This window comes from Asparagus officinalis, unplaced genomic scaffold, assembly GCF_001876935.1.
Source record: "Asparagus officinalis unplaced genomic scaffold, Aspof.V1 AsparagusV1_Un1, whole genome shotgun sequence".
NCBI lineage: Eukaryota > Viridiplantae > Streptophyta > Magnoliopsida > Asparagales > Asparagaceae > Asparagus > Asparagus officinalis.
In genome coordinates, this window is record NW_017972267.1 from 1 (window position 1) to 12,574 (window position 12,574).

The 12,574-nt window shown below is 35.3% G+C and overlaps 1 protein-coding gene across 1 annotated transcript; it reads right to left on the minus strand.

Annotated features, from left to right (window-relative positions):
- Positions 1 to 9,241: 9,241 nt before the first annotated feature.
- Positions 9,242 to 11,373, minus strand: LOC109827024 (the record flags this gene model as incomplete). The annotated part of the gene is made up of 4 exons (XM_020393993.1): positions 11,060 to 11,373; positions 9,677 to 10,294; positions 9,548 to 9,563; positions 9,242 to 9,441 (listed from the first exon to the last, which is right to left on the minus strand). Coding segments are annotated over exons 1-4 (1,148 nt in total), but the record flags the coding sequence as incomplete, so codon positions are not given.
- Between the last annotated feature and the right edge of the window lie 1,201 nt (positions 11,374 to 12,574).

A 12,574-nucleotide genomic window follows, 5' to 3' on the forward strand; every position in this document is an offset into this window, starting at 1 on the left:
TATTAGATTGAGAAGAAATATACACTATTATTTTTTTTCTCTTTCCTTTTCTTCTCAATCCAATACGCTAAGCGTCTAGAAATAAATACAATGCGAAGTCACAGGTCCCCGATCACAATAAGCAAGAATATAATGAACAACACAGAATAAAATAATACATATCACAAATGAATATCATCCAAGACATAATATTCGGGTCAAACATGCCCTTATACAAAATGAACAAATGAATACTAGAGAAATATAATACATCGTTCAAACTAAAATGGGAAGTACTATAAGAGTAACAGAACCATCAACTAATAAATGGAAAGAATAGGCGTCGACTCCTTCTTCTTGCTGAACCTGTTCTTCCTCTAAGTCTAACGTACACCAGAGAAAACAGGTGTACGTCAGGGCGCATGGCACACGGCAAGACCCCACAAAAGAAAAGAACGAACGAAAACCCAAGCGGAAAACGATTCGATAACAGAAATGAAAAAAGAACGTGCAACTGGAAATCCAACAAAATCAATCAAATAACAAGTCGATCATGTAACTAGCGATCAGAACAATCATCCAACTAACAAGGTCATACAACTAGATGAAATTAATACTTAAAAATCCACAACAAGAGACGTAGTACGTCGAGCGAAATAATCCAAACAAGGAAACCCTCATGTATATACCATATGTCTCAAATTATAGATAATTAAATATTAATCCCGATCTCTATGTATGAAAAGAAATACAACTGGCCTACATCTCATAAGAAGTCATGCCTAGCCAAGAAACGAGGTCATGCAACTAGCCATCCTATAACAGGTCACTGGTCCACATCTCACACAGAGTCAACGCTCATATTACCGGATAACTGACTGTTCACAAATCCTCTACGCGCATCCAATACCGCTACACGAATCGGTCAGAGGACTACACGCAATCCGATCTCGGCCTGGTCCGAACTCAGGCAAAGCTCAGGTGACGAAACAAGTCACGGACTAAAGTGGCTACACGAATTCACTTTAGACCAACAAACCAACCCCAGTGACTACACGAATTCACCGGTGCGGGCTGGAAGATACATCAACAGTCACATCCAAGCACATGAACATTAACTTCCCCATCTCAACTCTTCTTGTTTTTCTAAATCAACCATAATCCTCATTGAAACTCGGGTTCACCACCTAAACTCGGTCAACGCACACATACGTGTCACTAAGTCTGTTCATGACGCACGATGCCACTAAGTCATGAATTTCTAAGGATTCTCAAACACAACATGGACAATACATAGCATATCATGTAATGAAAATAAGAATCATGGAATCGACGATTGTTTTGCACAACACACGTTCATAAACTAAATTAATTCAAAAATAAATGATTCTTTCGCAAAATAAATTCTTTTAAAAAATGATTCTTTTTCCAAAATAACTTTTTATAATTTATCATAAATCTTCCTCAAATGATTTAGTTCTCAAATAAATTCTTTTTAATTAATATAATTATTCAAAAATGATTCCACTGCCGAAATAAATTCTTCTAATTCATAATAATTATTCTAAATAATCTTTTCTCAAAATAGTTGAACCATTCAAATAATTCTTTTTTTCAAAATAAATTATTTTAAATTATCTATTTAATAATTATTCAAAACCAACTCTTTTTCCAAATAATCTATTTGCTCATAATAATAATTCTAAAACATCTCAAAATAATCACTCTTACACAAAATAATTATTCCTTTAAATTACTTATCATAATATCATTATTAATATTAATCATCCACAAGCCCACACAGATAATATCAATATTCATATGGTAACATAATCAAATCACAATCAGATTGAAGCATGTAATTAATTCATATTATATCTAAAAATGAAACGACGAGTCAAAGAGAAAGGGATCTTACCTGCGAGACCGTGGGGTCTGATGACGAGGCGACGATGCTGTTGTGGATGCGGTATGACAGATCTGATTGGGGGCAGCGGATCTGAATGACGCGGTTGTAGGGGACGGCAACGACGGTGGTTGAGGGGTAGCGAGAGGGAGGTGGCGCTCGTCGGAGCTGATCTGGGCGCGGTCAGGGGCTTGGCTCAGCGATGGACGACAAGGTGGAGCTCAGATCTGGCTCGAGATGGGGACTGGAGGAGGGCAGGTCGGCGGCGGCTACTGGGGCGGTGCGGGTCGCCGGAGTTGTGGAGGAGCTCGAGGTGGTTGAGTCGACGGATCTGGTGGAGTCGGAGATGAAGAGAGGTGGTGGCCTGAGGCGGTCGTGGGGGAGGTGATGGGTTCGGTCGGAGAGAGGAGATAGGGAGAGAGAGAACGAATGTGAGGGAGAGAGAGAAAATGGTTCTGGCGGCGTGAAAATAAGAAGAGGAAGAAGAGAGAGGTTATAATAACATATATATATATATTATATATTAGGGTTAGGGTTAGGAAAAATAATTAAAATAAAATAATTACGATATTTAAAAATTAAACTAATTACAGAATAATTATCTACAAATAAAAACGTACATGTTGAGCTAATACAACAATTGATACGAAATAGTCGAAATACACTCATATTGTACAATTAAACGAGAATAATTAATAAATAAAATATATTTACTTGTATTTAAAATCAAACAATTATGGGATAATTATATACACAGTAAAACGTACAAGTTATACTAACACGACAGATAATATGTAACAGTAGAAATAATACGGTAAATTATACAAATAATATGTAATTAATAATACAACGTATTATATGAAAATATACGTAATAATAAAAATAATACAACATATTATTCAAAATGACATGTAACAATATCGATAACGCAATAGATAAATTCCATAAATTTTTACTGCATTAAAATTAATTTATAAATATTAATATCATTTAAATAAATATAAAACTTAGACTTTAAATCATAGAAAATTGTAGAAATTCAAGAAAAATACAAATACTCTTTTAAAAATCATAATTAAATATTTTAAATACTAAAAAAATTATTTTAACTAGTATTAAAATTCATGGTCCTTACATTCTATCCCCCTTAAAACAAATTCCGTCCTAGGAATTAAAAGAACCTAAGGACAGAGAAATGAAAAGAGAGACTCAACTCAACACATATAGAGAAGAATTTAAAATAAATTGTATATCCATAAGCAAAGGGGAATGTAAGACAAGAACAACACAAGATGAGATACAAGTTATGACAACTAAGATATCGCTATCGCATCTCAGACTCGCAACAAAATCCAAGAAAATACTATGATGCAAACATATTTAACTGTGTGAACTTGTTACACAATACTTGTAGATATATAAGAATTCTAATCAGTATAAAGTATACGATAAGCAATAACATAGAATCAAAACAATATGTGCAATATAAATAAACAATCATATAGAGTGAATCATGCCAATAATATACAAGCTTTCATAGAAACAAAACAGAAACATATTAAGTAAGAAAAAGTCAAGTAAGAAATAATAAATCTAAAGCAAACATCAAGTAAGTCAAATAAAATAGAAACAGACAGAAACATAACAACATAATGAGAAAAATCAAAAATTCTAAAATACATAACAGTTTAAACAAAACATAATAGCAGGCTATAACAATGGTCAATCAAAAACAAAAAGAAATTTAATTATGAAAAACACAATCAATACAGGTTCAAACTAAGATATTAAAAACACAATGTAAGATATAAAATTAATAAAAGCGATTAAACGAGCAAAAACAAACATCAACATGATCATATAACAAAATAGAATGATATAATAATAAGTATAAATCAAAGATAATAGGAAAAATAATCATAAAGCAATTAGAATAATAATACATACAAAATAAACACAATTAAAAGAGAACATATTTAATTGATGGAATGATAAAAAATAGTCTGAAACATAGAAAAGATATAAAGACAGTCAAGTATAAATAGCTAAACACAATTATTAAAATAATTATACAATCAAATAATCATGTAAAGCAGTATACAAAATTTAGTAGATAAATAATTCATTACACAAATATTGGGAATTTACAAATTGTATACACAGAAATTAGAATGCGACAAACAATATAATTATATAAAATAAGCAACACAATGCAAGTGGAATATTAGAAGGTAATTAAACATAAACCAAAAAGATGTTATATACAAAACAATACAAGGTAGATAATCATGGAAGGACAAGGTGATATGACACAATAACATATAAGAAAATGAATTATATGTAGTATATCATATCAAAAACAAAATAAATAATTATAGTCGTATATCACAACAATAATTATCAAAAACACACACTTTATATAAATATTATGACTAAATAAATGAAACAGACTAACATGAACAAAGAACAAAATAAAAAGTAAGTATTATAATGAATAAGAAACTTTATATAGAAAATAAGTAAGCAAAACATAAACAAAACTAAGAAAAAGATCGATAAATTAAATCAAACAATGATGATACATGTAATTGGAAGTAAAGAATGAAATGAAATATACTAAATGAAACTACTTTATACGTAATAAAACAAGCTAGAAAGTTAATAATACACTTATAATATAATATACAATAGCAAACAATGATAATGTAAAATGAATGAGACATACTAAAACACGAGAATAACATAATATTACTAGAAAAGCATAAGATATAAGACAAGAATGCAAAACAAATTAGGCAGAAGTACAATAAAGATTATAATAAGGTATACAGAACATACATAATCATAATTGAAAATAACATTACGAATAAACATAGATAGAAACACATCAATACATATAGACAAACAAACAGAGACAAATCATAATAATAATCAATAGCAGAATGAAACGATACATATAATTACTAGCATACAAACAGTTATATAACACAAAGTAAATAATACCAAATCATATTAGGTTCAAAGAAACACAAATAAAATCAAAGTATAAAAATAAAAGATATAAAAGCAAAAGGGATAAACAAGATTCAATAACAATAATAATCACTATCTAAAATCAATTTAGACATAGCAGTATACTGTGAAATAGTTAAAATCACATAAATACAATCAGCGTAATATACATAAATAAAATGTATAATACATAAAACATGAACTATGGAAGATAAAATAGATTTATAAACAAATGAAAACATACAATATGACATTGTATGTGATACATAAAATAATATAATAAATAATATAGAATTCAATACAATCAAACGATACACAAGTCAAGTCAAAGAAAATATAGTGTAAAATAATAACATATAAAATAATGACAGGCACGAGGATAGAGGAGTTATACAAAGAGAGGATAATCGCGAAGCGATGGGACAAGAACCGTGGAAACCCCGGAGTCAAAGAGTGATAAGATAGGGATGAAACGAATCTATCAAGAAAATAGGATAAGGACTCAAGAATAGTCTTACGGATGAAATCATGATATATATCTAAATTGTCCACTATATTCTTACTGATAGAAATAAGGGACCGTGATCGGAACCGTGGCCTGCATGGGCCACCAAAAAAACCTGTCACGTCCCGCTTCCCAAAATACCCGAAAATCAGAACGTGAACAAGCCCGCGACGTATTAGATTGAGAAGAAATATACACTACTATTTTTTCTCTCATTTCTTTTCTTCTCAACCCAATACGCTAAGCGTTTAGAAATAAATACAATGCGAAGTCACAGGTCCCCGATCATAACAAGCAAGAATATAATGAACAACACAGAATAAAATAATACATATCACAAATGAATATCATCCAAGACATAATATTCGGGTCAAACATGCCCTTATACAAAATGAACAAATGAATACTAGAGAAATATAATACATCGTTCAAACTAAAATGGGAAGTACTATAAGAGTAACGGAACCATCTGTTAGCCCTTATGTTTTGATGATGTTTTACAACCACCATTATCGGTACTAATGGCTTATTGAGTGCAAATGTAGTAAATTCATTTATCAAGCTTGTTAGTGCCATAAATGGAGGATTGGATGGAACATACGCTACAACGATGATATCCAAAGGAGGAGGAGGCATAATGATGAAGCAATGTTATTTCAAGAACAACAAATTCATATAGAAGCTTCATCAAAATTAAAGCTATATCAAGACTCAAGAACTTTATTCTATGTGAGGATATTAGTTAGTTTTTATTTTCTCTCTAGTGCTAGAATGTAGGCAAAGAGTTATTGATTTCACTTGAAACTATTGGGAATCACACACACGTTTTCATACTTATGTTTTTAAGCTTTTTTCACAAAATACTATTTTTCACAAGTATGAGGACCTATCTGCAAAATTCTTTTTACAAACAGTTTGTTTTTAGTATTAAAAACATTTTACAAAGTTTCATAATTTTCAGAGGTCAAATAAATATTTTGCAAATATTTTAGTTAAGTCAAAAATCAGTTTCTGCAATGTATCAGAATGCGGTCGACCGGACCGGTCGACCGCACATATGATCATTCGTTACTGGACTCCAGAGAGTTTGTCGGTCGACCGGTCCGGTTGACCGAAATCTTGATTTTTCTATCGGTCGACCGCGTCGGTCGACCGATGTAGTCTCTGTTTGTTTTCTGGGTTTTCAAAGTTGTTCGCGGTCGACCGGATTTTCGGTCGGTCGACCGAAGTATTTTTTTGGTCGACCGAAAATCCCTTCGGTCAACCGAAATTTTCTTCGGTCAGCCGCGACTTTTTTTCAAACGGTCGATTGCCTCGTTTGCTGTGCTTTCACTTAACTGTGTTCGGCACAGTCTGTGGTAATGGTTTGAAAAGGAGATTATTTTCTTAATTGGGAAGATTGGGTTGTGTTTTTAAAATGTTTAATCTCTTCTATTTAAACCCTTTCTCCTTCATCTTCCCAGTTGCCCTAATGTTTGCGAAAACCAGAGAGAGACGTTGTCTTCCTGAGAAAAATTTTCAAACCTGTTCTCTGTGTTTTTCTCTGTGGTTTTGTGTGTGTTCACTTCCCAGCTTCAGTAATCCTTCTCTTTGCCATAGGGGCTGTGTAAAGAGAGAGTCTTGCATCTTTTCTTCTGCTGTGTGAGTGAGATCTGTGGAGATCTACTGTGAGGGAGTGTGATCTGTGAGATCAAACTGTGTAGTGAGAGAGATCTGTGGAGATCGCTGTGTAGACGAAGTTCCGGCTTCCAAACCGGGTGTGTAGTGGATTTCTCCTCGAGAGTGGGGAGCGGCATAATTAGAGCCTCTTGACCCTAATCACCCCTCCTCTAGGGTCCAACAATTGGTATCAGAGCTTGGTCTCTATATTAATTTTTGGTTTAACTGCCTTAGAGAAAAGATCTAATGGAGGCCTCTTTGAATATGCATATGTTAGAAGGACAATCCACCTCTAGACCACCCCTCTTCACTGGGAGTAATTTTGCTTATTGGAAGGCTAGGATGAGAATCTACCTCCGTTGTATTGATCTTGACATCCTAGAGCTCATAGAGAAGAAATATGTAGAGAAGTCCAAAGTCGGGAGTATGACCGATGGAGAAAGGCACCAAGCCAATCTCAATGCCAAGGCTATGAACGCCTTAATCTGTGGTCTTTCCCCCAATGAATACAATAGAGTTTCCACGTCTGCAACCGCATACGAAATTTGGCAAAAATTATGTATCACACATGAAGGAACACCCCAAGTTAAGGAATCTAGCTAAGATTAATGGACTTATGCATGATTATGAGCTATTTAAAATGCTACCAAATGAATCCATTGATGCTATGTTTTCCCGTTTTACTAATATCATCAATGAATTACATGGTCTTGACAAGTAATTGTCCATTCAAGAGATGAACTACAAGATACTTCGCTCCTTGACTCCGGCATGGGAGCCCAAAGCTACGGCCATTGAGGAAGCTCATGACCTCACTACCTTAGCTCTTGATAGCCTCATCGGAAAGCTCAAAGTGCATGAGAAGAAGCTCAATGGGATGAGGAGCCGTCACCAAAGTTGAAGACAATAGCTCTCAAAGGAGCTAGTGACAACTCATCTTCGTCGTCGGATAGTGAAGTCGATTTTTCTAGAGAAGTGGCTCATCTCTCTAGAAGAATCTCTAGACTTATAAAAATAAACAAGAAATTTAACCCCCGATCTAATAATAAGTTTTTCTCTCGTGTAGGTAAATGTTTTAAGTGCAATGAACCGGGTCACATCGCTAAGGATTGCCCCAAGCTCAAAGAAAAGTACATGAAGTACAAGAAGAAGAAGGCTATGTATGCCGGATGGGAAGAATCCGAACTAAGTGACTCGGATAGTAATGAAGAAGGAGCAAAATTGGCTCTTCATGACCCAAATGTTTGTTTCATGGCAAATGAACATGAGGTAATATCCGAGGCCGAAAGTGAATCTTTCTATATGCAATGTGACATAGCTATGGCTTTAGAAGAGTTGAATTTTGAATTTAAGAGAATGTCTAAAGAATACTCTTCTTTCAAAAAGTTGCATGCTTCTTGTGATATCAAGCTAGAGCAATTAACAACTTCTCTTGCTCTAAAAGATGAATTGCTGGAGATCTCGATTTCGAGAATAAGCAATTAAGATCAAAAATTGAAAGATTAGAAATTGAGAGTTATAGAACTAGACCCACTCATGCTTATGCTAACTACAATCACCATGATAGAAATAGGTTTCATGGTTCTAACATTCGTACATACAAAAGAAATTTTGTATGCACTTATTGTATGAGACATGGACACATTTCTACTCATTGTAGAATTAAAGACAACCAAGATTTTTATGGATTGATATGGGTACCCAAAGGTACCAAAACTACTAACCACCAAGGACCCAAGACTTGGGTACCTAAAGCTACTACATCTTCATCTTCATCTTTTGTAGGAAACATCACGGCAACGACGTAAGGAGATGTGGTACCTTGATAGTGGTTGCTCACATCATATGACAGGCAACAAAGAGTTATTTGCAACCCTATCAAGGATTGAAGGAGGCAATGTCTCCTTCGGTGGAGGTGAGAAAGGTAAAATTATTGGTATTGGTTCTATTGGTAAGAAACCTTCATCCATAATAGAAGATGTTTATTTAGTAAGTGGTTTGAATCATAATCTTCTTAGCATTAGCCAATTAAGTGATAAAGGTTTTGATATTTCTTTTAAACCGGATAGAACGCAGCGTGAGTGAATTGCTTCAGGGAAATATTCTCTCACGGCTTCTCGAATCCCCTTGTCGGCATCAGAAATAATTACCAATTGGTGGGGGGATTGTACGGGTCCAACCTTTCATACAGTATGGACCACAGGCCTTGTAGGAACCATCTCCAATTATCAATATTTTCTTGATCACATATACAATACGCAAGTGGAAATATCCCTCGGTCTCCGTCATAGGCTATGGTGCTTAGAAGCATGCCTTTATATCTGTCTTTCAAAAAGGTCCCATCCAAAAATAAAAGGGGTCTACAGCCATTTAAGAAACCCTGGATGCAAGCAGCATAACATATAAACAGTCTTCTGAACCTTCCTTCATTCTGGTCAATGCAAATGTAGCTTCCTGGATTCGTTTGCTTCAACATTTGCTCATACCTGTACAACAATGCCGCTTCTGGACATGTAAATAAATATAATACATTGGAACATAAGGGTAACATATTAACATTAAAGCGGCTACGATAAACATTTGCACACAAGTTATAAATTAACTGTAATATTTACCATCTTAATTGATCATAAGCCTCATAGCTATCACCATACATATCTTGCTGCGCTCTTTCTTTGGCCCACCATATCTTACTGTATTCAAGTCTCAATCCAAAACGAGTGAGGAAGTCCTTTTGCACATCAATTGGGCGGATTTCAGGTCGTGCCTTTAATACCGGTCGCAATTGGGCTGCTATGAACTTGCGAGATGCCCGTGATTGCCCTGACAAGCTAGAATGTTGTCCGCAACTGTGTTCATTCACAAACCTTTTGATTTCCATTCTTTTATCATTTTTAACAGGAGCTGCATAGAGCATCCAAGGGCATCCATACGTCTCCTTATATCGACAACAAACGCGGATACGTTTGGGTTCATTCTTTACAAATTCATATTCAAATTTTTTGGCGATGGAATAGTATTGCAAAGCTAGTCTCAATTCAGTTACGGTTTCAAATTGTTGCCCCTTTTCAGTTAATGCTGTGTGCCACCATTGAGGAATGCTCGAAGTGTTATTGAGAATATCATCAGCCCTCATTACAACCTCACCAGACGGAAAATCAGTTTGGATTCTCTCTGAATTGGATGCATTATGTCGAGTAGGACAACTATAATCTGAATTCAAATAGGCATCCCTGTTGCACAATTTAATCAAACAGTGAGATATCCTGCACACTATGTCAAATAATCTTCTTATAACTTAAGTTACCAGCACTATGATGAAAGTTAACAATATGCATGGTTAACACAGCACACCAAAAGTTAACTAACTGGGTGTAAATTTAACCATTTTGATTAAAACTTAACATAGAGCAGTGGAATTTAACAGACAATGGACATAGTTAACACATAAATACGAAAGTTAACATGTTCAAGAAAAGTATAACATGTTCCAATGAGAGTTAACATGTTCATATAATAGTTAACATATATCTTAGATAATTAACCTGTAAGCTGAAGGGTTAAAATGTACCCATCAGCGTTGACAATTATTTTTCCCCAAAGTAGCATCGAAACCTGAAATCACAATTTCAACATCCCACATATACCAGTTTCAAGCAGAGTTCATTCTATTACTTACAAATCAGTAATAACTTTCTGTTTTTTCCTCAGTAGGACACTACTTGGCATCAACATCTTGCATTTTAATCAGAACAATTCTAGTTATTTACTTGCGTTCCAACGTGCACTTCAAATCATGCAGAATATAGCATTATCGCCTGACGGCACCATGCTCATCAACTCTTTGGAACCCGTTGGGGGTTCAAATTTATGACGACGGTTATACGGTTACATTCAGGGGATTTAAAGCCCAGAGGGGTCATTGAAAGTTGACCAAAAGATAACGGTGTTTACATCACACTAAGCACAATGTTATAAAGAGTTTACTAATTACTTACATTTCCCTAATATCTTTCTGATTCTTCCCTGACGTGGAACACTCTACATTAACAGCAGCCTGCATATGAATCTCCGTACAACCAATATTTCGATTGTGCTCCAACATGCACTTCAGGTCAGCTTCGTTCTCAACCGAAAAACTCAGGTTGGGGTGCCTCTCAGATTTATATATCAGGGAAAAAGATTCTTTAGGTACTTTCAATCTTTCAGCCACACCATATTTCAGTTCATAAAAGCTTGTTGTCGACATTAGCTTCATAAATATGGCATTCTCGCCTAAAGACACCATGCAAATCAAGTCATCGGCGGCCATTGAGTGGTTGAGAGTTATGAGGACAGTTAGAGGACAGTTATGAGGAGGTGAGGAGTAATTTAGGTGATTTCAGCCGCATAGGCGTGGTTGACAGTTGAAGAACATACCCTAATTTCATTAATGAGAGAGTGAGAGCTAGAACTAACCGATTTATAGTACCGTCTGATGAAGCAGCACAGTAATGGAGGGAGCGCGCGCTTTTTTCCCCCGCTTTCCTCCGTCGCTTCGCCTTAAATGCGATGGGAGCGGTCGCCGCCAGAGGCGGAACCCATTTAGCCGGTTTTCGTTTGAGAGAGAAGAGGGTAATTTAGGTATGTTGGTCAAAATACACCCAATACATGTATAGGAATGAGGTTTTAGGGCTAGGCCGCATTTTTCACCATTTAATGGGGCTGAATGCTAAGGGAATTAATTGAGGGGGCTGGGCCACAACCAGATCTTTTTTTGGGGGTCTTAAAACATTTTTCCCTTCATTTTATTAGAGTTAATAAAAAAGCATGTTCTTTATTTAATACGTGGATCTTTGCCTTTTGTGAGTTTTCTTGCGGCCCAGGAAAGCAGCTGGGGGCGTGGCCGACAGCAGATACAGCCAGATGAAATTTTATAATATCTAATTTTTCACATTTGACAGAGAATCTCAACCGAGTTCCCCACTTGCTTGGAAATTTCGTAGCTTATTATTTTAGGCTTCTTATATATTAATTACCTCCCGCAAAACAAACATCACAAAGGTTGCTAGACTTTATTTGTGATCCCACTTCGAGTTTCCTTTCCAACTGAAGATAGAATATAAAATTCTTCCTCTTCAGTGCCGGGAGATAGAATATAAAATTCTTTCTCTTCCATTTTTTGGTCCGTCTTTACCCTAAACAAGACCTGGAGATAGAATATAAAATTCTTCCTCTCCAGCATCGGGTTTGTCTTTACCCTGAGAAAAGACACAATTCTCAACTTCCAATCCGCGCACTTTATGCATGGGGAATTTTATCTCGACTCCTAAATAGAGATAAGCCTATGCCTAATACGCGTTGCCGATTTAGTCTTTCACCGATTGAAAAAGACACCAGAGTATAATTCTGGGGTATTTTATCCCGAAGCCTAAGAAGGGGTAAGTCATCACTTAACGCGTGTTGCCGGGTGCCATGTTCCCGTAAAAAATGGTGAAGTCTATGTATTCAAAATCATAGCACTAAGTCTAAGA